At 39.5% G+C, this 23,154-nt stretch overlaps 1 protein-coding gene and 1 long non-coding RNA gene across 8 annotated transcripts in view; one reads left to right on the forward strand and one right to left on the reverse strand.

Annotated features, from left to right (window-relative positions):
• Positions 1-22,356, forward strand: part of prickle2b (prickle homolog 2b) — a 281,661-nt gene extending 259,305 nt beyond the window's left edge. For all 7 annotated transcript variants that reach the window (XM_069937140.1, XM_069937137.1, XM_069937141.1 and 4 more), the window contains 4 exons: positions 3,142-3,345; positions 5,761-5,947; positions 17,669-18,526; positions 20,919-22,356. In XM_069937140.1, coding sequence (XP_069793241.1) covers positions 3,142-3,345; positions 5,761-5,947; positions 17,669-18,526; positions 20,919-21,790 — 2,121 coding nt within the window. In that variant the 3' untranslated portion in view covers positions 21,791-22,356. The remainder of the gene's footprint in view (positions 1-3,141; positions 3,346-5,760; positions 5,948-17,668; positions 18,527-20,918) is intronic.
• The window catches only part of LOC138763271 (uncharacterized), a 48,434-nt gene continuing 42,602 nt past the window's right edge, over positions 17,323-23,154 (reverse strand). Inside the window, exon 3 of the long non-coding RNA XR_011357462.1 lies at positions 17,323-17,893. This is a non-coding gene — a long non-coding RNA (uncharacterized lncRNA). The remainder of the gene's footprint in view (positions 17,894-23,154) is intronic.

A 23,154-nucleotide genomic window follows, 5' to 3' on the forward strand; every position in this document is an offset into this window, starting at 1 on the left:
TTATAGCGTCAGCAATCCAGGTTCAAATCTGCAAGGAATTTGTACCTTTTCCCTGTGTCTGTGTGGGTTTCCTCTGAGTGCTCCAGTTTCCTTTCCCTCCACCCCCTCACCAAAAACATATTGGTGTTGTAGTTTAATTGGGGTATTTGGATGACATAGGCCAGAAGAGCCAGTTACCATATATATATATATATATATATACACACGCTTATTTAAATATTTATTTATTTATATATATATATATATATATATATATATATATAGTTATAAAAGGGGTAGATCAGATCAAGGCAAGGAAGTTGTTCCCACTGGTAGGTGAGAATAGAACTGGGAGATTCAGGGGAGCAGATTTAGGATGGAAATAAGAACTGCTTTTCGCAGAGTGTAGTGAATTTGTGGGATTTTCTTTCCAAGGAAGCAGTAATTCCCATTAAATATATTTAAGATACCATATAACCGTTTACAGCACGGAAACAGGCCATGTCAGCCCTTCAAGTCCGTACCGGTTCACTTGAACAACTCCACTAGCTCCTCCGCAAACTCCTGAAGAAGTAGAGGCTTTCTTCATGATGCCATTGGTGTGTTGGTTCCAGGAAAGATCTTCCGAGATAGTGTGGTCGAATCGAGCATACAATACATGCAAACAGAGAATCAGACGGAATCCTCATCAGAAGTCCATGGTCAGAGATTTTTGCATAGAAGCACAATTAAGGGTTTGGGGAAAAGGCAAGTAGATGAATCAGAGTCCATGGCCAGATTAGCAATGATTGTTAAATGGCGCAGAGCAGACTTGACAGGCCAGATGAGTACTCCTGCTCCTATTTTGCCTTTGAACCTGACTTGTTTCTTCATTGTCATTTGATTCTAAATCTTACAGTGGCCTTATGAAAATTCTGTTGGAAACCTTCATCAGAAGGACTGCAGTGGTTCAAAAAGGCAGCTGAACTCCACTTGCACGGGCAATTTTAGATGATTATAAATACTGACCTTGCCAGCAAAGCCTGGATGTCATAAAATTAGCAAATATGTTTTTTAACATTGGCATGGACTTGCAGATTTCTTCAGTACATATCAACAGATAGCTCACACTCAAACCTATTTTGATGATCCTTTCTGCTCTAAGCCAATTTTTTACTTTGGCTATTTTATTGCTCTAACCCTTGTGTTAGGCATCTTAATTTCATCATTTCAAATCAGAATTAAATGATGACAAAGGGTGACACATTGCATACTTAAGCAGAAAAATAACCTGATAAAATTGCCAAGATTTTAACTTCCCTTCCCTCCCACACCCACATCTTTGAGTTGATTAATTATTCTATTTATTCAGACAGTTGATGTTCCTGTAAATCATTGGAAAATCTAGAAATATAGGATACTGTATCATTTAACTGCCATTTGTTAATTTGCCCAATTGTTGACATTCATTTTGGGTTCTCTTTGTGTGTATTTGCATTGTCTGGTCTTGTGTTGTGATTAAGAAAAGAGGAAAAAAATAATCTCTGCTTTCCTGTGATCACTAGTTCTCTTTGAGAACTGTTACCTGAGCAAATGTGTAGGTTACAGTTGTGAAAATGTTACAGGGAGTCATGTCCAAATAATTGCAGATTTTTTTTTTCATCTCCCTATAAAACTTTATGGGCCTAGAATCGCATACCTTGTTCCAAATCTTGGAGAAATATCTAAAAGTGAGGTATTGCCATTAACTATTTATTTAAAGTTTCGTTCAGAGAGCCAGTAGCAAAAAAAAAACGTTCTTGGAAGATGGACACACAAAGAAAAGTTGCATACGCATTTTTAACCTTTGTCTCTAAAATAATTCTACAAGTAATGAATTCTCTTTTTTTCTTAACAAATTGTGACTTCCCCTCCTCTGCCATCAACTCAGCCCTGACCTGCATGTCCTCTATTTCCCGCACATCTTCCAGGCCTAGGCTCAACAAGAACAGGATTCCCTTTGTTCTCATTTACTCAACCACCAGACTCCGCATCCAACATATTATCCTCTGCAATTCCCACCACCTGCAACCTGATCCCACCACCAGGCACAGTTTGAACCTCTCAACTCTCTGCAGGTACCGTTCCCTCTGTGACTTCCTGGTACATTCATTGCATTCCACCAATTAACCCATCGGTACCTACCCCTATGACTGCACGGAGTGCTACACTTGCGCTCACACCTCCTCCCTCACCACCATTCAGGGCTCCAAACATTCTTTACAAGTGAAGAAACACTTGTGAATCTTCCAGGGTTATCTACTGCATCTGGTGCTCCTGATGAGGCCTTTTCCACATTAGAGAGCCTGGAAGCAGACTGGGAGATCATTTTGTTGAGTACCTTCGCTCTGTGCTCTGCAATATCGGGGACTTTGCCGTGGCCAACCATTTCAATTCCACACCCCATTCTCATGCGCTGCCCATCCGAGGCCACCTACAAATAGGAGTAACAACACCTAATATTCTGTGTGGGCACTCTCCAACCAGATGGCATTGCCATTGACTTCTCCAGTTACTGTTAGGCCCCTCCCCTGTCCCTCTCACTCTTTCCCTATCCTTCTGTCACCTTTCCTCCAGCTCTCTGTTCAGAGAGCTGCTGCTTCCCCATCACTTCTCAGCTTTTTTCTCTTCTGGCCTCCCACCCATGTCCATCTCTGCCCTCTTGCCTGTTGGCCTTTGCTCCTCCCCTTTCCCTTTCTCCCCTCCTCCTCCTTCCTTATTCAGGTTACTGCCTGTTCTCTGCTCATACCATGATGAAGGACATTAGCCTGAAACCTTGGCTATATATCTTGACTTTCTATGGATGCTATGTGTCCTGCTGAGTTTCTCCAGCATTTTTCTGTATAAAAAATGAAATGTCTTACTATTTTTCACAATTTAACTGGCAATAAAAACACAATTAGTTCAAGAATTAATGACAAAATGTTAGTAACTAAGATTTTCAGAAAGATGGAGACGTAATTACGATTTACGATAAAAATTGCAAACCCTTTTGAATTGATTCAGACATGATGGTTTATGATGAAATGTGACCTCATTAACCTTGGTACCAGCTACAAATTATTTTGTTTGTATTTATAGTCTCTCAGGTATCTTTTTTAAAATGTAAAATATGCCATAATGTTGTCTTCAATTGTTAATTAGTGTGGCGGTCAAATCAGTGGAGGAGACATCGCCGTATTTGCCTCACGAGCAGGTCATGGAATTTGCTGGCATCCTCGGTGCTTTGTCTGTGCAACGTGCAATGAACTGTTGGTGGATCTTATTTATTTTTATCAAAATGGGAAGATATTTTGTGGAAGACACCATGCTGAACATTTGAAACCTAGATGTGCAGCATGTGATGAGGTAAGTTAGCAAAAATAATATTTTTGATTTAAAATAGTTTGTTATATGAAATCAATAACTTTTAAACTTGATTATGATTACATATGTCTAATAAATTGTCACTTTATTGTCATCATCTTTTACTTTTATGTGTAAAATCAGAAATTAACTTTTGAAAAGTTTTGTTCTTATTGAAAATACCAGTTCCTGAAGAGATATGACAGGGTAGGTGTCCAGATATTTTCTCCGGTCAAAAATACTCAAATGAAGAACATGGTTACAAGATTAGGAGATAGAAATTTAAAACAAAACAATGTAGGAGCAAAATTTTGAACAATATGGTGAATCTCTGCGATTCTCTACCCCACAGGATTCTGGAGGCTCAATCATTGAGTATCATTGAAGTAGAAGATACATTGAGTGCTTTGAAGCATTGTTACAGTAGAGGAGGTTTAGGGCAGATCAGCCATGATCATATTAGAATAGTAGAGCAGGCTTGGGGGACTGAATGGCCTCCTCCTGTACTTTGTTTCTTAGAGTTATGTGACACAAAATGAGAAATGGAGATCAGCTGAGAGTCTGCAGGGATGACCACAAATGCCAGTAAGCTATTTACACTTTTACCTGCTCGAAGGAGTCGAGCAGTTACACAATACTGAATTCTTAATACTTGCTAGTCTTTATGTTTGGCATTTACTTTATATAATAACATTGTTTACAAGTATCTTGTCCATTACTTTGAGCTATTTTGAAACAGATAAGAAATCTATGTTTTCTGGGCTGGCATTTGTCATCTGATGCAAAACCATATTATCATTTAATTTATCCTATACACTGGGCAAAACTGCTTGCTTCACAGAGATGCATTATGGTTGCTAGCATATCTGTCTGCATGACACACTCAAACAAAAAGCATGTGAAATATGTAACAAGTAAATGACCATAAAATGCTTGTCACCGGCAGCTTGCTGAAAATGCTGCATGTACTTCTGATAAGGAAGCATGCTTTTTCCTTCATCACAAAATATCTGGTCTATTTAAAAAAGCCTTCATCCACTTGGAGTTATGCTGGAGCAATAGGTACAGATGGGTGCCTCAACAGGCAACAAGATTCTATCAGCAAGTGTGAGAGCGTTTTAGTGAGATCAGAGCTACACTTTAATGGCACACCATTTTTCCATGGGTGCTTCAGTGGTGGTCTCTCTGGTGTATGCAATTCAAGCGTGGGCAAAAGGAGGGTATCCAAAGGCAGGGCAGACTTGGCAGGGTACTCCAAAGGATTATGGGCAAACTGGCTCTTGCGTGAGGTGCTTGAGGAGCAACATTTCCAGGATGTTTTTCCAAAGTAAACATTCTCTCCATTTGAAGAGAGGTTTCATCTGCTTTGATAGCGATCAGTAAAGAACATGTTGGCATTTATTTAAGAATGAAATCCCAGAGGTTTAAGGAGTGATAAATTTTCTCAGGTGAAAGGACTCTCTGCTCTCCTTGGCTTCTCTCCCCTCTTGTTCTTACTACGTATTTCTAGATCAGAGCCTTGGGAAGAGTACAACTACCATGACATAAAGGTTCCATTACCTAGATTTATCTCTGGATCAATGCAGAACTCTGAATGGGTTTATATTCTGGTTGTCACAGTGTGTTTTTTTGAGGGCACAATCGCTTTGCATGAGGAAGAGCAGATCAATGAGAGCCCCTCTTGATTGAGCTGTTAGGGTACACCTCTGTATAGGAAGATCCATCTCTGTGTGAAACCTTGCTAAACTTGTGCAGAGCGAAATTTTTAACAACAAATTAAATGAAATAATCTGCAGATCTGTTATGAAACAATATTAATGCTATGTTAATTTTTGACACAATTGGGTGTGTGGATTTGCTTCCCTGTTTTCCAAGGATAGGCAGCTGATTTTGGAGAACAAATATGGCCTAAAATCTTTGATAAGTTGAATAGCCACTGAGACAATTTGTACAAAATAGCTTGATGGAAACACCAAAAGAATGAAAGTTCTCCAACAAGTATTTTTTTGCCAGAGTCCTGCTATTTCCTCGGTCCAGGTCTGCCAATTCAGGTCAGCAATTCATCTTGGGCGGAAGCCAATTACCCTTTGGAAGATCTGTCTCAGAAGAGTACCCATGTAACTAACAGCTCTCTGCCTGGGTGAAGATGGGGCAACCAGCAAGCTTGATAGTTTGTAGAAATGGAATCTATTGTCTCTTTTACTTTGCTTGAATAACAGAGAACCTTCAAATCTTCAAAAAGCAAGATCCTCGTGATATTATGGTTCATGAAAATTCTGTTTTTTTGTTAACTTCCAAAACTCTTAAATCTATAAAGTTGATCTACTGATGTAATCATTTATTATAGCCTGAGTGTTATGAGAAGTATCAGTGAATAAAGTAATATTTAAAGACTATCAGAAATGTATATTTTTACAGATAATCTTTGCAGATGAGTGCACAGAGGCTGAAAGTAGGCACTGGCACATGAAACACTTCTGCTGCTTTGAATGTGAAACTGCCTTGGGAGGCCAAAGATACATCATGAAAGAAGGTCGACCCTATTGTTGTAACTGCTTTGAGTCTCTATATGCAGAATATTGTGATACTTGTGGTGAGCATATAGGTAAGTCTAATTTTTAAAATGAATTACGAAACAATTCAGACTTGCTGGCAAAGCTGTATTTATTGTTCAAACTCTTTGATGTATCTGGAGTCACAAATAGGCCAAAGCAGATAAGCAAGGTATATTTTCTTGTATGAAAGACATTATTTTTAAAACAATTTTGTAGAGTCACGGTCCTTGTTATTATTTTACCTGTATGTTGCAAATTTTATTTAAATTCCCCAACAGCTAATGTAGGGTTCCAACCAATGCCTCTTTGTGCATCCTGTAATTTAACCATTTTCCTACTGTATCCTTACTTAATATTTAACCAAAGAATCATTCGAGTACATTTGGTGCTTTTACTAGACTTATTTTGTACTTTACACTATAGATTATTGGACATTTAAAAGCAGAAGTAAATACATATGTGATATTCTTGAGATACTTTTTATTTTTGGAACAGCTGAAGATAAAATCTTCTGCATGTGTTTACCTTGCAAGTTTCTTTTTTTCAAAAATACATCCAGATTTCATTAATAGTGAAATGTGGGGCTCTGATTTTTGTGTCAAAGCACTCTCAGATGTAATAATTATCAGCAAATGAATCTCCCAATTTCTTTCCTGCTTTTTTTTTCAGTAATGATTTCAAATTTATGATTCCCCTTCAATTCAACAATCTGAGAAAATAGTCTTCTGAGTCATTTTCAGAACTTTATTTTAATTGACATTTTAAATTTAAATAGATCTTTAGCTATTGACTAGTGGAAATAACTCCAGTAGTTTACAAATATATAACCCTATTATTTTCATTCTGGTAAATCTGTGCTGAATGCTTTAATAACATTTAACAGTATACACAAAACTGCATACATTTTTCTGATTGCAGTAAGCCCGTCTTTTTTAAATAAATGCCACATTTTTATACTAAGCTTCAAATTATAAAGCATAAACATCTTTTTATAATGGCATCATCTGTTGCATATTACTGAACTTTGCTCTTTTCCTTCCAATACGTCCATGTTTGACTTTTCATTGCATTTGGCTGTTCTGACTTAAAATCTAATTATATAGTGTGGTTTCACAGTGGAAATGATGGTTAAGTAATCCAGCAGCCTAATTCCATAATTCAGAATCAGAATTGTCATGAACAAGTCATGAAATTTGGTGTTTTGTGGCAGCATCATAGAGCAAACATTCATATTATAACCATCTTACAATATTAGTATATATATTTTTAAAAATGCACAAAAAATGCATTTGGTTCATTGATTATTCAGGAATCTGATGACAGTGGGGAAGAAGCTGACCTTGTGCCGTTGAGTGCCTGTCTTTAGACTCCTGTACCCTTTTCCCGATGGTAGCAGAGTGAAGAGGACATGGCCTGGGGCGTCTTTGAGGATAGAGGCTGCTATGAGTTGCCAGACCAGTTGGGTGAAATCCTCACCCAATTCAGACACCAGTGCCAAGATGGTATCAGAGATGAGTTTCCAGATCCTTTTACAGCTGTTGATTAGATGTCAATAACTAAATTAGCAATTTGAAAAAAAACGAGCTAGTCTCATCTTGTTCTTTAACATACTTCAGGGGACAAGATCTTCTGCCCTTATCTGACCTCAGTAATGTGACTTCAGACCCATGGCAATGTGTTTAACACGTAACTATCCTAGCTTGGCAAGCACTTAATTGCATCAAAATTGCTACTTGGAAACATAATAAGAATAAAACCCAATAGATCATCTGGTATTGACAGAAATTGAATTCAGAAACCAAATGGCATTAACATTGACTTCTCCAGTTTCTGTAACCCCCATCCCACCTTTCCCAATGTCCCCTTTCCTCTAGTATTCTCTCACTCTCTCTTTCTCTCTCTCTCTCTCTCTCTCTCTCTCTCTCCCTCCTTCTCCAACCCCAATCAACTCTCACCTTTCCTCTCTCCTATATATAACCATATACAGCACAGAACAGGCCAGTTTGACCCTAATAGTCCATGCCGGAACAAATCCCCACCCTCCTAGTCCCACTGACCAGCACCTGGTCCATACCCCTCCAATCCTCTCCTCTCCATGTAATTATCCAGTCTTTCCTTAAATGTAAATAACGTCCTTGCTTCAAACACCTCTGCCAGAAGCTTATTCCACATCCCAACCACCCTTTGCATGAAGAAATTTCCCCTCATGTTCCCCTTATAATTTTCCCCCTACAATCTCAAACCATGACCTCTGGTTTGAATATCCCCCACTCTTAATTGAAAAAGCCTATCCACGTTGACTCTCTCTGTCCTTTTTAAAATCTTGAACACCTCCATCAAATCCCCCCTCAATCTTCTACGCTCCAGAGAAAAAAGCCCCAGCCTGCTCAACCTTTCTCTGTAACTCAGACCCTGACGTCCTGTCAACATTCTCGTGAACCTTCTCTGTACTCTCTCTATTTTGTTTATATCTTTCCTATAATTTGGTGACCAAAACTGCACACAGTATTCCAAACTTGGCCTCACCAATGCTTTGTACAATTTCATCATAACATCCCAACTCTTGAATTCAATACTCCGATTTATGAAGGCCAACATTCCAAATGCCTTCTTCACCACTCTATCTACCTGAGTATCAACTTTGAGGGTACTATTTACCATAACGCCTAAATCCCTTTGTTGCTCTGCACTCCTGAATTGTCTACCATTCAATGTATATGACCTATTTAGATTTGCCTTTCCAAAATGCAACACTTCACACTTAAATTCCATCAGCCATTTCTCAGCCCACTCCTTTAGCTTTCCATATCTTTTTTTAAGCTACAGTAATCTTCTTCACTGTCCACAATACCACCAATCTTTGTATCATCTGCAAACTTACTTAACCAATTTACCACCCCTTCTTCCAGATCGTTAATATATATAACAAACAATAGTGGACCCAGGACCGATCCCTCAGGAACTCCACTAGTCACCAGCCTCCAATTTGACAAATAATTTTCTACCAGTACTCTCTGACACCTCCCATCCAACCATTGCTGAATCCATTTCACTACCTCCTTATTTATACCTAATGCCTCCACCTTTTTTCCTAACCTCCTGTGGGGAACTTTGTCAAAAGCTTTACTAAAGTCTGAATAGACAACATCCACAGCCTTCCCTTCATCAATCTTTTTCGTAACCCCCTCGAAAAACTCTATAAGGTTTGTTAAGCATGATCTACCCCTGACAAAACCATACTGACTACTTCCTATCTATCCTTGTTCTTCCAAATATTTGTAAATGCCATCCCTCAGAACACTTTCCATCAGCTTATCCACCACAGACGTCAGACTCACAGGTCTATAATTTCCTGGCTTACCTTTGGACCCTTTCTTAAACAGCGGAACAACATGAGCCACCCTCCAATCCTCTGGCACTAGCCCCATTACCAGTGACATCCTAAATATCTCTGTTAATGGCCCCACTATTTGTACACTAGTCTCATTGAGTGTCCTTGGGAATACATTGTCCGGATCTGGAGATTTGTCCACCTTTATCTTTTTCAACACAGCCATCACTACCTCCTCGGTTATCCTTATATGCTTCATGACCTCCCCACTATTTTTCTTTACTTCAACTGGTACAATATTTTTTCCTTAGTGAATACCGAGGAAAAGAAATCATTTAAAATTTCCCCCATCTCCTTTGACTTTTCACATAGCCTACCCTCCCTATTTACAAGGGGTCCAATTTTATCCCTCACTAATCTTTTACTTTTAATGTACCTATAGAAACCCTTTGGATTTATTTTTACTCTGCCTGCCAAAGCCTCTTCGTGCCTCTTTTTGGACTTTCTAATTTCTTTCTGAAGATTTTTTCTACACTCCTTCAATTTCAATTTCTCATCACCCTGCTGTTTATACCTCTTGTACACCTCCCTCTTTCTCCTAACCAAATTTCTAATATTCCTCGAAAACCAAGGCTCCCTATGACTTCCAGCCTTTCCTTTGATCCTCACTGGGACATATCTACTCTGTACTCTCAAAATTTCTTCTTTGAATATTCTCCATTTTTCATTTACATCCTTGCTGGAAAAAATCATATCCCACACAATACTCCCCAAAGCCATTCTCATTCCTTCGAAATTTGCTTTTCTCCAACTCAGAACCTTAACTTTAGGCCCTTCTCTGCTCTTCCCTAAAACTACCCTAAAACTAATAGAGTTGTGATCACTAGACCCAATTTGTTCTCCAACATTAACCTCAGACACCTGACCTATCTCGTTCCCTAACAGGAGATCCAGTAATACACCATCCCGAGTCGGTTCCTCTATGTATTGATTAAGAAAACTATCTTGCACACATTTGACAAACTCGAGCCCTTCCAGCCCTCTTACTGTATGGGTATCCCAATCAATGTGAGGGAAGCTGTGGAAATTGAGACAAACTAATACAATTTGATTGGGATTACAGAAACATGGCTGCAAGGTGGGCAAGCCTAGGAACTTAACATCCCAGGGTATACAATATTTAGGAGGGATCGGCAAGAAAGAAAAGGGGGTGGAGTAGCTTTGATGGTGAGAGAAGGGACCGACACAATTGACAGGAAGGATATTAACTCGGAAGATGCGGAATCTATATGGGTAGAACTGAGGAATAGCAAGGGGTGGAAAACGTTAGTGGGGGTGGTATATAGGCCTCCAAATAGTAATGTAGAGGTGAGGGAAGGCATAATAAGAGAAATTAGAGAAGCGTGCTATAAGGGAACAGCTGTCATCATGGAAGACTTTAATTTACATATAGATTGGACTAGCCAAATTAGTAAAAATACTGAAGAGGAGGAATTCCTTGAATGTTTACGGGACAGTTATCTAGACCAATATGTCGAGGAACCAACTCGGGAGCAGGCCATTTTAGACTGGGTATTATGTAATGAAAAGGGGCTAATCAGCAATCTTGTTGTACGAGGCCCTTTGGGTAGGAGCGATCACAATATAATTGAATTCTCACTCGACATGGAGAGTGAAGAAATTAAAACCGAGACTAAGGTCCTGAATTTAAATAAAGAGAATTATGATGGTATGAGACGGGAATTGAGTAAGATTGATTGGGTGGTGTTTATGGGGGGTTGACGGTGGATAGACAATGGAAAGCATTCAAAGATCTAATGAAAGAATTGCAGAAATCATTTATACCGGTTTGACATAAAAATAAACCAAAAAAGGTGACTCAACCGTGGATAATAAGGGAAATTAGAGACAGCATTAGGTCCAAAGGGAGAGCATATCAATTGGCCAAAAAAAGTACCAAATCCGAAGACTGGGAACAGTTCAAGATGCAGCAAAGGAGGACAAAGGGATTAATCAAGAGGGCAAAAATAAATTACGAAAGTAAGCTTGCGGCAAACATAAAAACCAACTGCAAAAGCTTTTATAGATATGTCAAGAGGAAAAGATTGATGAAATCCAGAGTAGGTCCATTGCAGTCAGAATCAGGGGAATATATAATGGGGAATAAGAAAGTGACAGACCAATTAAATTCTTACTTTAGTTCTGTTTTCACAAGAGAGGATACAAATAACCTCCCAAGGATGTTGGGAAACATAGAGACTAATCCAAGGGAGGAGCTGAAAGAAATCAGCGTCTCTAAGGACATGGTCTTGGGGAAATTGAAGGGATTGAAGGCCGATAAATCCCAAGGGCCTGATAATCTACATCCTAGGGTACTTAAAGAAGTGGACATTCAGATAGCAGATGCTTTAAGAATTATTTTCCAGAACTCGATAGACTCAGGATCAGTACCCATGGATTGGAGGGTAGCTAATGTTACCCCACTATTTAAAAAGGGGGGTAGAGAAAAAGCGGGGAATTATCGGCCAGTGAGCCTTACATCAGTAGTGGGCAAAATGATGGAATCCATTATTAAGGATGTAATAGCGGAGCATATGACTAGCAGAGAAGGGATCGGACAGGGTCAACATGGATTTACAAAAGGTAAATCGTGCTTGACAAATCTATTGGAATTCTTTGAGATGGTGACAGGTAAAATAGATGGGGGAGAGCCAGTGGATGTGGTGTACCTGCATTTCCAAAAGGCCTTCGATAAGGTTCCACATAAACGACTGGCATGCAAAATCAAGGCTCATAGGATTGGGGGCAAGGTATTGATGTGGATTGAGAACTGGCTGGCAGGTAGAAGACAGAGAGTTGGGATAAATGGCTCATTTTCTGAGTGGCAGGCGGTGACCAGTGGGGTACCACAGGGATCTGTACTGGGACCCCAGCTGTTCACAATTTGCATTAATGATCTTGATGAGGGGATTGGATGTAATATCTCCAAATTTGAGAACGACACTAAGCTAGGAGGGGTTGTGAGCACTGAAGAGGGAGTCAGGAAGCTCCAGTGTGATTTGGATAAATTGGGGGTCTGGGCAGATACATGGCAAATGCACTACAATGTGGATAAATGTGAGGTTATCCACTTTGGTAATACAAACCAGAGGGCAGACTACTATTTGAATGGCAATAGATTGGGAGATGGGAAAGTGCAGAGAGACCTAGGAGTTCTTGTGCTCCAGTCACTGAAGGCAAGGATGCAGGTACAGCAGGCGGTTAAAAAGGCAAATGGTATGTTGGCCTTCATATCAAGAGGATTTGAGTATAGGAATAAGGATACCTTACTGCAGTTGTACAGGGCCTTGGTGAGACCACACCTGGAGTATTGTGTGCAGTTTTGGTTGCCTTATCTGAGGAGGGATGTTCTTGCAATGGAGGGAGTGCAGAGGCGATTCACCAGGCTGATACCTGGAATGGCCTGAACAACTTATGAGGAAAGATTGCGCAATTTGGGATTGTACTCGCTGGAGTTTAGAAGATTGAGAGGGGATCTCATAGAGACATATAAAATTCTGGCAGCACTGGACAGAATGGATGCGGAAGGGATGTTTCCGATGGTGGGGGAGTCCAGAACCTGGGACCATGGTTCGAGGATAATAGGCAAACCATTTAGGACCGAGATGAGGAGGAATTTCTTTACCCAGAGGGTGGTGAATCTGTGGAATTCATTGCCACAGAGAGCAGTAGAGGCAGGTTAATTGAATATATATAAGAGGGAATTAGATATATTTCTTCAGTATAAGGGAATTAGGGGTTAAGGAGAAAAGGCGGGGATGGGGTACTGAACTTTAAGATCAGCCATGATCTCATTGAATGGCGGAGCAGGCTCGAAGGGCCGAATGACCTACTCCTACTCCTATCTTCTATGTTTCTAAGTTAAAATCTCCCATGATCACTACCTTATGTTTAGTACACATATATGCTATCTCCTTACAAATTTGTTCTTCCAATTTTCTTGGCCCATTTGGTGGTCTATAATACACTGCTATTAGTACCCTCATGCCTCCTCCACCCCTCAATTCCACCCAAACAGTCTCACTGGATGAGCCCTCCAAACCATCCTGCCACCTTACGGCAGTAATGTCCTCCTTAACAAGCAGAGCAATTCCACCCCCTTTTTTACCCCCTGTTCTATCACATCTAAAACATTTGTATTCTGGAATATTTAGTTGCCAGTCCTGACCCTCCTGTAACCAGGTCTCACTAATTGCCACAACATCATGATTCCAAGTGCCAATCCATGCTCTAAGCTCATCTACCTTGTTCACTATGCTTCTTGCATTAAAGTACATGCATTTCAGAGAATGACCCTCACATCTATTCCTATTCTACCTTTTACCTTAACCTCCATCCTTCCTTTGTTATCTTTATCATTCTTAACTAGGTGGCCATGCACCCTAGACACTGCTCGCAAACTCTGCTCTGCTCCCCACCTCCCTGCCAAACTAGTTTAAACCCTCCCCCACAGCTCTAGCAAATCTGCTTGCCAAGATATTGCTCCCCCTCCAGTTCAAGTGGAGTCCGTCCCTTTTGTACAGGTCCGACCTTCCCCAGAAGAGATCCCAATGATCCAAAAATCTTATCCCCTGCCCCCTGCACCAGCTCTTTAGCCACGCATTCATCCTCCACATCCTCCTATTACTACCCTCTCTAGCGGGTGGCACCGGCAGCAATCCAAAGATTACTACCTCTCCATATCCTTTCTTTTTATGGTATTTTTATTGAAGTTTGCATAATACAAAAAGTAAACAATACAATTATATACTGAAATACAGATTTCAAAGAAAAAACGCCCCCCTTAATTCAAACCCTCTGCCACTATACAAGGTTGGGGAAAAATCTAACGTGGGCATCAAGTGGCGATAACTTGGAAATAGACAACACAGCATTGAAGCTTATAACAACCCTGAAACTAGATTGTGGTAATGGTCCATTAAAGGCCAGCCCCATCTCTTTAGGAAATTAGTATTTGAATCTTTAATGGCATATCTAATTTTTTTCTAAACTTAAACAAGACATAATATCATTTAACCATTGTGTGTGTGCAAGTGGAGTGTTATCTTACCATATAATCAAAATTCACATCTGGCTATTAACGAAGTGAAAGATAAAATTCGGCTTCGAGTTGGAGTCAGTAATACATCCACATCTTGAAATGATCCGAAAAGAGCAATTAAAGGGCAAGGTTCCAATTTAACCTTAAGAATAACTGATAATGTTTGAAAAATATCTTTCCAAAATTTTTCTAAACTAAGGCAAGTCCGAAGCATGTGAATCAAAGAAGCCTCAGCAATTTTACATTTGCCACATAGAGGATTTATATCAGAATAAAAATGAAATAATTTAACTTTAGATATCTTTGGCTTGGCTTCGCGGACGAAGATTTATGGAGGGGTATGTCCACGTCTGCTGCAGGCTCGTTGGTGACTGACAAGTCCGATGCGGGACAGGCAGGCACGGTTGCAGCGGTTGCAAGGGAAAATTGGTTGGTTGGGGTTGGGTGTTGGGTTTTTCCTCCTTTGTCTTTTGTCAGTGAGGTGGGCTCTGCGGTCTTCTTCAAAGGAAATTGCAGCCCGCTGAACTGTGAGGCGCCAAGATGCACGGTTGGAGGCGATATCAGTCCCCTTTATATATGTACTAAATAAACAATGTCATGCACAAAGAGAGGTAATATTAATCAGATTACAAATTAAATCTCAAGCCTCATCAGAGAATGAAAGATTCAAATCCTGTTCCTAGTCTCTCTTGATCTTAACTAATGAAGCCATTCTTAAATCAAGCAAATTGCTTTGAAAAGGGATATTGAACCTTTATGAGAAAGTTATAAAATCAAGAATATTTGCTTTGGTAATTTGCAGAAAGTCAGGGAGTCTGAAATTGAACAAAATATTTAACTTGTAAATATACTTTAAAAATGCATCCTTTTGTTGCCCTTTAAGCCCATTACTTTTTGACTTGGTATTGGAACCTTTAGCAATTGCTTTTCATGAAAGTAGAGATCTTACTGGGATCTTTAGGAATGGCAATGAACACAAGGTTTCCTTTTATGCAGATGATCCTCATCATATCCATTTCACACCTTCTGTCTCTTGGTCTGTACTTGTCTTCCTCCCATTCTTGCGTTTTCTCAGCCTTTTAATACAGGCTCCTATCTGCTCTTTACTCATTCTTGAGGAAGGGCTCAGGTCCGAAACGCTAGCTATATATCCTTACCTCTATGACCAGTGCGAGACCTGCTGAGTTCGTCCAGCATATCTGTATTTTTATTGTAAAGTCTAACCCAGCTCAGTCAACACCATAACATCCGGGGACTGGTACCTGATTTGGAAGCGGATTTCCACCAACTGGTCTGGCAAAAGCCTTGCGTGGTTGCACGCTCAATCCTAAGTACATTCTAACTCACTATCAGGATGCATGACATCAGAGATGGTGACAAAAGGAAGTGGTCTTACGATCCTTGAACTTTTACATCATTACGAGAGAAATGCTGGAAGTTACCATTAAGGATCTAGCTATAGGACACTTGGAAAATTATTTTTAAAATAGGACACGGGCAAGGAAACTTGGATTTTTTTTTAGGTAATTTGCAGAATGGATAAGGGCGAAAAGAGTTGATGTCATGTATCTGGATTATCAGAATGTTAGATACAGTCCAACACAAAGAATTTTAAACAAATCAGAGCACATAATTATTAGTCTAGTGAACCTTCTCTAAAATTATTCAATTGGATTTACAGCCTTTTTTTAAAAAGATCAAGACTGTACACAGTACTTTAGATATAGTCTTCTATATCTCATCTTCAACTGCATACTTAATTGAAGCATAACCTACCTATTCTTATTTAATATCTTGATAGAAACAATAACTTTCCAAATATTTCAGGATGAGCCTACAATGGGGAATTTTGTCAATATTTACCATATTCACAACTCCACCTTCATCAATCTGCTTTGTCATCTCAAAAAACTCAATTAGGTTCATGAGGCTCAACCTGCCCTCATGAAGCCATACTTTCTATTCCCTTCTAAGACTTTGCTTCTCCAAATTCACTTAAATCCTCTCCCAAAGAATCCTATCCAATATTTTTTCATACCACTGGTGTACAATCCACCGGTCTATAGTTGCCAGGGTTCTCCCTATTGCCATGCTTGAACAATGCAGCAACATTTGCTATGCTCTAATTCTTCATTACCACTCCTATAGCTAGGGATAACAAAAGATCATCGTCAATGCCCCAGCAGTCTCTTCCCTTACTTCCCATAGTAACCTTATACATCCCTTCTGAACCCAGGGACTTGTCTGCCCTGATGCTTCTCAAAAGCTGCAACACTACCTCTTACTTAACCTCAACATGCTCTAACACATTGGCCTGGCCTTGCACTTTTAAGCTCCCTCTCCTTAGTGAACACTGAAGCAAATTATTCATTTAGGGCCTTCCCTGTCTCCTCTGCCATCAGACACATTTCTCACCACCACCCCCACCCCACTGGGGTAATGGAGATGCAGTGAAGCGTCTGGCCTTCATTTAAGAATGTGTTCATCATTTTGAAACTGGAATTTTTGTGGGGTTTCCTCCAGGTACTTCAGTTCCCTCCCATATCCCAAATATATGTGGGTTGGTTAATTAATTGACCTCTCTGATTTATCCCTTGATTGTAGGTGACCAATGGAATCTGGGATGAGTTATCAATGTTGTGGAAGAATAAAATGAGATTAGTGTAAGATCAATGTAAATGGGTGCCTAATGGTCATCAAAGATGGTTTGCTGGACAGGCAATTACAATTAAAACAAACCTGTAGTTTTTGTGAGCAGTTAACCATATTATAACTGACAATATTTCCCTCACCTGAGGGAAGGTAAAATCATCCAAGATTGCCATTCTTTCTCATTTTCCCTTCTCAAAATCTGTCTTCCACAGAGTATCAAAAGTTATTTATACACATGGACTTGTTCCCAGAATATGCTTCCAAGTTTTTGGGAGACCAGAATGTTGATAAATTAAAATTACCATGGGGAAAAAAAATTGAAATGTTATTAAATTGCCTGATGTGTACACACCATGATTTATTTTGCTTTCAATTATGGCTAATTCATTGCATATGAAGTTTGCCTAAAATACTTGAAAATCTATTTCCCTATGAAGGGAGTGTGAAATTGTATGTATTTTTTTTTCATCAGTCAGCTTTACATGTTGTTAACTCTTCATTTTTTTCACCATATGAACTTCTGCCAAGTACCACCACTCATTGTGTGATGTCCGTTCTATTATTTGTGTGATCCAATCGAAGCTCAGTCATATGCAAGACTCGGGTACTCAAACTGCAGTTGCCCCTGTCATTTCTGATTATTCGATTTAGGTATTTAATAATTTTTTAAACTCCCATTTTTTTAAGGTATTGACCAAGGGCAAATGACATATGACGGTCAGCACTGGCACGCTACTGAGATGTGTTTCTGCTGTGCACGCTGCAAGAAATCGTTACTTGGACGACCTTTCCTACCCAAACAAGGGCAGATATTTTGTTCCAGATCGTGCAGCATTGGGGAGGATCCTAATGGCTCTGATTCTTCTGACTCTGCATTTCAAAGTGCACGATCAAGAGAGTCACGGCGGAGTGCTAGAATAGGCAGAAAGAGCAATAAAGTAGAAGACAAAAGCTTCAGGCAAACAATTTCACAACCTTCAATGAGCAGATATTCCGTAGATATTGTTGATCCACTTTCTCAGCAAATGGACATGCTTGGTCTTTCTGGCCAAGCTGCCAGCTTAAACAAAGAAGCACTATGGAAAACCAGAGATACCTACCAGTTTGATGGTAATTCTACTGAGAGGGCTACATTTACAGAAAGACCTTCTCAACCTCTCAGTCAGTATAATGTAAGGACTGAATTCAATCCAACACAATGTAAAACCAATCAAACAGATATATGGGGAAAAGAATTTAATACAAAGAGAAGTTCAGCTGCTATCTTGAAAGATCATAGTGATAGTTTTATTCAAGAAAAGAAAGATGATTATTATCCTGCAGCAGTCAGAACTCAGGAAAGTTTCAATAGTGCTTCAACGCATAGTATTCCTGAACCTCGATCAAATCCAACTGTGCAAGGATATGAGATGGAAAGAGAATTGATTTCTCATCAGTGTCGAACCCGACATCCAATCAGTGCACTTAGTTTCACTGATCAACTCACACTTCTGGAACAAACCCCAAGGGAATCAATAGAATCTCTTGCACTTTCAAATGCAACAGGTACAGTATTAGTTCTGATTATTAAAATAAATGTATTGGATGGTACAGTTACTGAGCTTTAAGGAGGCTAACCCATTTCTGAATTAGAGCAAAAGCTTTGGGATCTGTGCTGAAGTGGCAAGGAGATCAACAGTTCCATTAATCATGTCCCACGCCCATAATTGGAAAAACAAGATTTAAATTTTAAATTTAGATATACAGCATGGTAACTGGCCCTTTCAACCCACAAGGCTGTGTTGCCCAAATGACCTACAACCCCAGAACATTGTGAATGGTGGGAGGAAACCAGAGCATCCAGAGGAAACCCACACAAACATGGGGCGATCGTACAAACTCCTTACAGACGGCACCAGATTCGAGCTTCAGTCACTGGCTCTTTAACAGCATTGCGCAAACCACTACACTAACCATGCCACCATGATGGCTAAACACTTCCTATCACCTCCTCCATCAAAGTTATGTAAGCTTCTGGATATGGCAAAAGCAACTGAGATAAGTCCATAGTCAATGGGAGGAAAATAAACTCTGGGAAAATTGCCTGCCATCCCATTTTGGAGATCAAGATTCTCTGGAAAATCATGTGAACAAAAACTTACCCCAGTATTACTTTGCTAATTGTTAAGTTGCAGCCAAAATAAATCTGATGACAATTTTCTCTTTTTCTGAGAATGGAAGAAATATGAAGGTTGAATGAAATTATGTTGAATCTCAACTTGTTATGTGGAATTTTGAAGAATAAAATTTCAACAGCAGGCAACATGCACAGAAGGCTAGAGCCAAGTAACCAGAGTCAGTTGGCATCACATTTGGTATAGCGGTTAGCTCAATGCTTTTACAGCACCAGCGATTGGAAATGGGGTTCGAATTCTGCACTGTCTGTAAAGAGTTTGTACGTTCTCCCCGTGTCTGCATGGGTTTTCCCCAGGGACTCCGGTTTCCTCTCACCATTCAAAAAGTACTGGGGATGTAGGTTAATTTGGTGTAAAAATTGGGAGGCATGGACTCATCGGACAAAATGGCCTGTATTTCTATTTTTTTTTCAATTGATTTAAAATTTATTTACTTGCTACTTATCTCTGCTCCTGCTAAGAACATAGCTAACAGTTTCTTGAAAGGAATTTCAGAATATTTATTTTAATTTTTGCATCACGTTGTTTAAAAGCTTATTCCTTGGCCCTCCCCAAATCAGTAAAACTCCTCTTCAATCGTCTCATTAATTTATATATTTATGTCAGATTACTTTTTGAGTAAATAGACCAAATGTGTCAGCCTCCCTGAGTAACATTGTATTTTTCCTCAGTCATTGTGTATTCCAAAACTAGGGATAATTCCTCCTGATGTGGTTCATCCAAGGACATGTATAATAAGTAAAAGATGTCCATTGCTTTGCACTCTGTGTCGATCCTGGTTACTTTGCTGTAGCATTCTGTGTAGGTTGCCTGCTGTTGTCAAAATTCCACATAATAAGCCGAGAGTTAACATAGTTTCATTCATCCTTCACTAAAGTAGGATATTTCTTCCACTCTCAGAAAAAGAGAAATTTGTCATCAGATTTATTTGGGCTGCAACTTAATACTTAGCAAAGTAATCAAGTCAAGTTAAATTTAAATTTTACATTTACTTCTACTTAAATTTTTTAATTTAGATCTACCGCACAATCACAGGCATTTTGGCCACAAATTTGTGCTGCCCTATTTACACCCAATTGATGTTAAACCTCCGGTGCATTTTGAACTGTGAGAACAAACTGCACAGCACCTGGAGGAAACCCATGCAGACACATATGTGTGTGTGTGTGTGTGTGTTTGATAGCTATGCCACATATAAGTATAAAAGATCATTAAAAGTTTTTAAATAACTTGGTTAAATAACATACGAATCTTAACTTTCCTGTCATCAATTTCAGTGGCCTTACTGTCCTAGTGCCAAAACCTCTGCTCAGGAATTTCCCAGTTATGGGATATCTGCCAGCAAATCAATCTTCGATGTTGGTAGACTTGGCTCTGATTAATTAAAAGCAATTTGCAGTATTATATTCTGAATAGATGCTAAATACCATCATACTGAATCAGAACAGTTTCTTTTCATGCATGTGGAGTGACAGTATTCTCCAATTATAAACAGCTTACTTAATTATAAACAACACACAATGAAAGTCTCTTTCCTGTAAGTCAGCTGATTTTTTTAATATTCTGTGATCACCAACTATATTTATGCAAATTGTAAAAGGACATTAAGAAAAATTATTTTGGAGGTTCAGATCTTAACATTTAAATCTAGTTTGAATTAGATTGAAGGAATTTCATTCTATTCTCATTTTTGTGATAGAGTATTTTATTCTAAACCAGCTGCTCACTTTTTTAATATTGAAAGCAAATTATTATATTTTCAGGGGCTTCAATGGAAGGTGGTGCCAGGCGCCAAGAACATTTGTCCAGATTTTCAATGCCAGATTTGAGCAAAGACTCTGGTATGAATGGATCAGAAAAACTTAGCAACATGGGTACACTCAATTCTTCTGCTAGATTTAGAAGCACTGAATCCATTCGAAGTCTGAACTCTGCTCAGCAATACCAGGATCTGCAGTCACCCTTGGATAGACTAAGGCACCCTTTGCAGTATAGACAATCATCGACACAGGGAAGGATGCCACCAGGGTTTGACTGCCCAGATGGTGCCATAAGCAACAGAATGCAAAGTAGCATGAGTGCAAGAATCACACCCATGAGTGAACGGACACAGAGGCGTATGCATAATCAAGAGAGCAACTCACGCCACCGTCGCCATAGATCAAGGAAATCTAGACGGTCTCGTTCCGATAATGCTCTTCACCTTGCTTCAGACAGGCAATATCAAATGAGGGACAGATCACATATGTTTTCAGGTGAAGAGTATGATCAGTTAATGATGCGAAGAAACAGCAGAGATGCATTTGGAAATGGTCAGTTGAGGGATCCATACCATCGGTATCCTAGAACAGCATCTGACTTGACACTGCAGAACCAAGTTGGTGAAAAGTTGCTCAGACCTTATTTTAAAGACCATGATGATTGGTGTTCCACCTGCTCCTCTTCCTCAGAATCTGAGGAAGAAGGATACTTTCTGGGTCAACCAATTCCACGTCCTGTTCAGCTTCGTCCCATTACTAGTGATGAGTTTATGTATGGTTATAATTCACCTATTCCTTTATCGTCCTCTCTGAGTGGCAGATACCAAGCACATTATAGAAAGAGACAAAAAGGCAAGAACTGCATTATCTCATAACATTTTGCACAATTTATTTCTAGCAAGAATGTAAACTAAAAGTTGCACTCGCATTAATTATTAAGAAGTAACAGTGGCAAAGGGCAATATGACTTAATCAATATTTAAAGCTACTACAATATTAACTGTGGTTAAATGAAGGAGTTTTTGCTTGCTTTTGGATTTTTTTGTAATATAATATCTAATATACATTCTACAGTTATAGTCTATCAAAAGCATAGTATACATAACTAGGATTCCATTGCCTGCACAGTTGTGAGCATGTTTACAACTTAAGATATTTGTCTATGATCTAATTGTGTACTGTACTTTCATTTCACTGCCAGTGTTTTGGATCAAGCTTAACAACAATCAAGCAATCAATATACCAAACAATGTTACAGAACTGTGTAACCTATTGTGTTTAAAATGCAATGTTATAATTAAAGTTAAAATTTCACTAAGTTAATTATATCTTCTGTAAATATCTTGAAAACAAGGATTTCTAAAGAAGTATTTTTATATTTTGTAATGTAAAAAGTGTTTTGAGGTAGTTGTTCATGCATGTTCACTTTATTTGTGCTGTTTTCAATGGAAATTTATTAAAATGTTGCATCCTTTAGCTAGTTTTTAATTTATTTCCAATTTTTATGTCACTTTCTCCTGGTTATCTCGAGTCCATATCTTGTAAAAATTGATGCAATTAGACCCTTCATGATAATCCATCTTGGTGAATCTACCTTGTGTGCATTTTATGGTATGGTTAAATGAACGGTTGACCTGTTTTCCCTCAATCCTTTTACCAAATGTTGTAACTTTACTGTGGTGTGCTGTTAGCCAGAATCAGACGCACACAAGGTAAAGACTGTACATCAGGCTTTAATCCACAAAGACTTCCACAGAGTGGAAGGGTGGCTATAGCTGCAGCAACTCTGAGTGAGGACTCGGGAGGCCAGCGCAGGCTTATATCCCGGAGGGTGATTGACAGCAAGCCAGGTGTTGTCCTGTTCCCTGACACTCCTGCAGGTACAGAGGTTGCGCCCTTCAGTAGGCTGGTGGTGTACCACATTCACCCCCTTCTTTAAAATTGTCCCAGGGGGCGGGGGGCATAGTAACAAGGAATCATACCCACTATACAAAATACAATATTTACAGATTGAGATGATCCGGCGGCCGCCAGGGTCCCTGTGACCGTCGTAGGACTGACTCCTGGTCACTGGTTGGAGGGGAAGTGGGGGGGGCTGGTGGCAGAGTTCTGTGTGACTGGTGCGGTTCCACGTGGAGGGGTGGCCAAATGGGCCAGGGTCGACGTGAGAGAGTCGCATTGGATGGGTGGGGGTGGAGGTTCATCCCCCAGGGCTGAAGCGGGCCCCAGGTGGTGAAGA

Source organism: Narcine bancroftii, chromosome 5 (assembly GCF_036971445.1).
Source record: "Narcine bancroftii isolate sNarBan1 chromosome 5, sNarBan1.hap1, whole genome shotgun sequence".
NCBI classification, from domain to species: Eukaryota; Metazoa; Chordata; class Chondrichthyes; order Torpediniformes; family Narcinidae; genus Narcine; species Narcine bancroftii.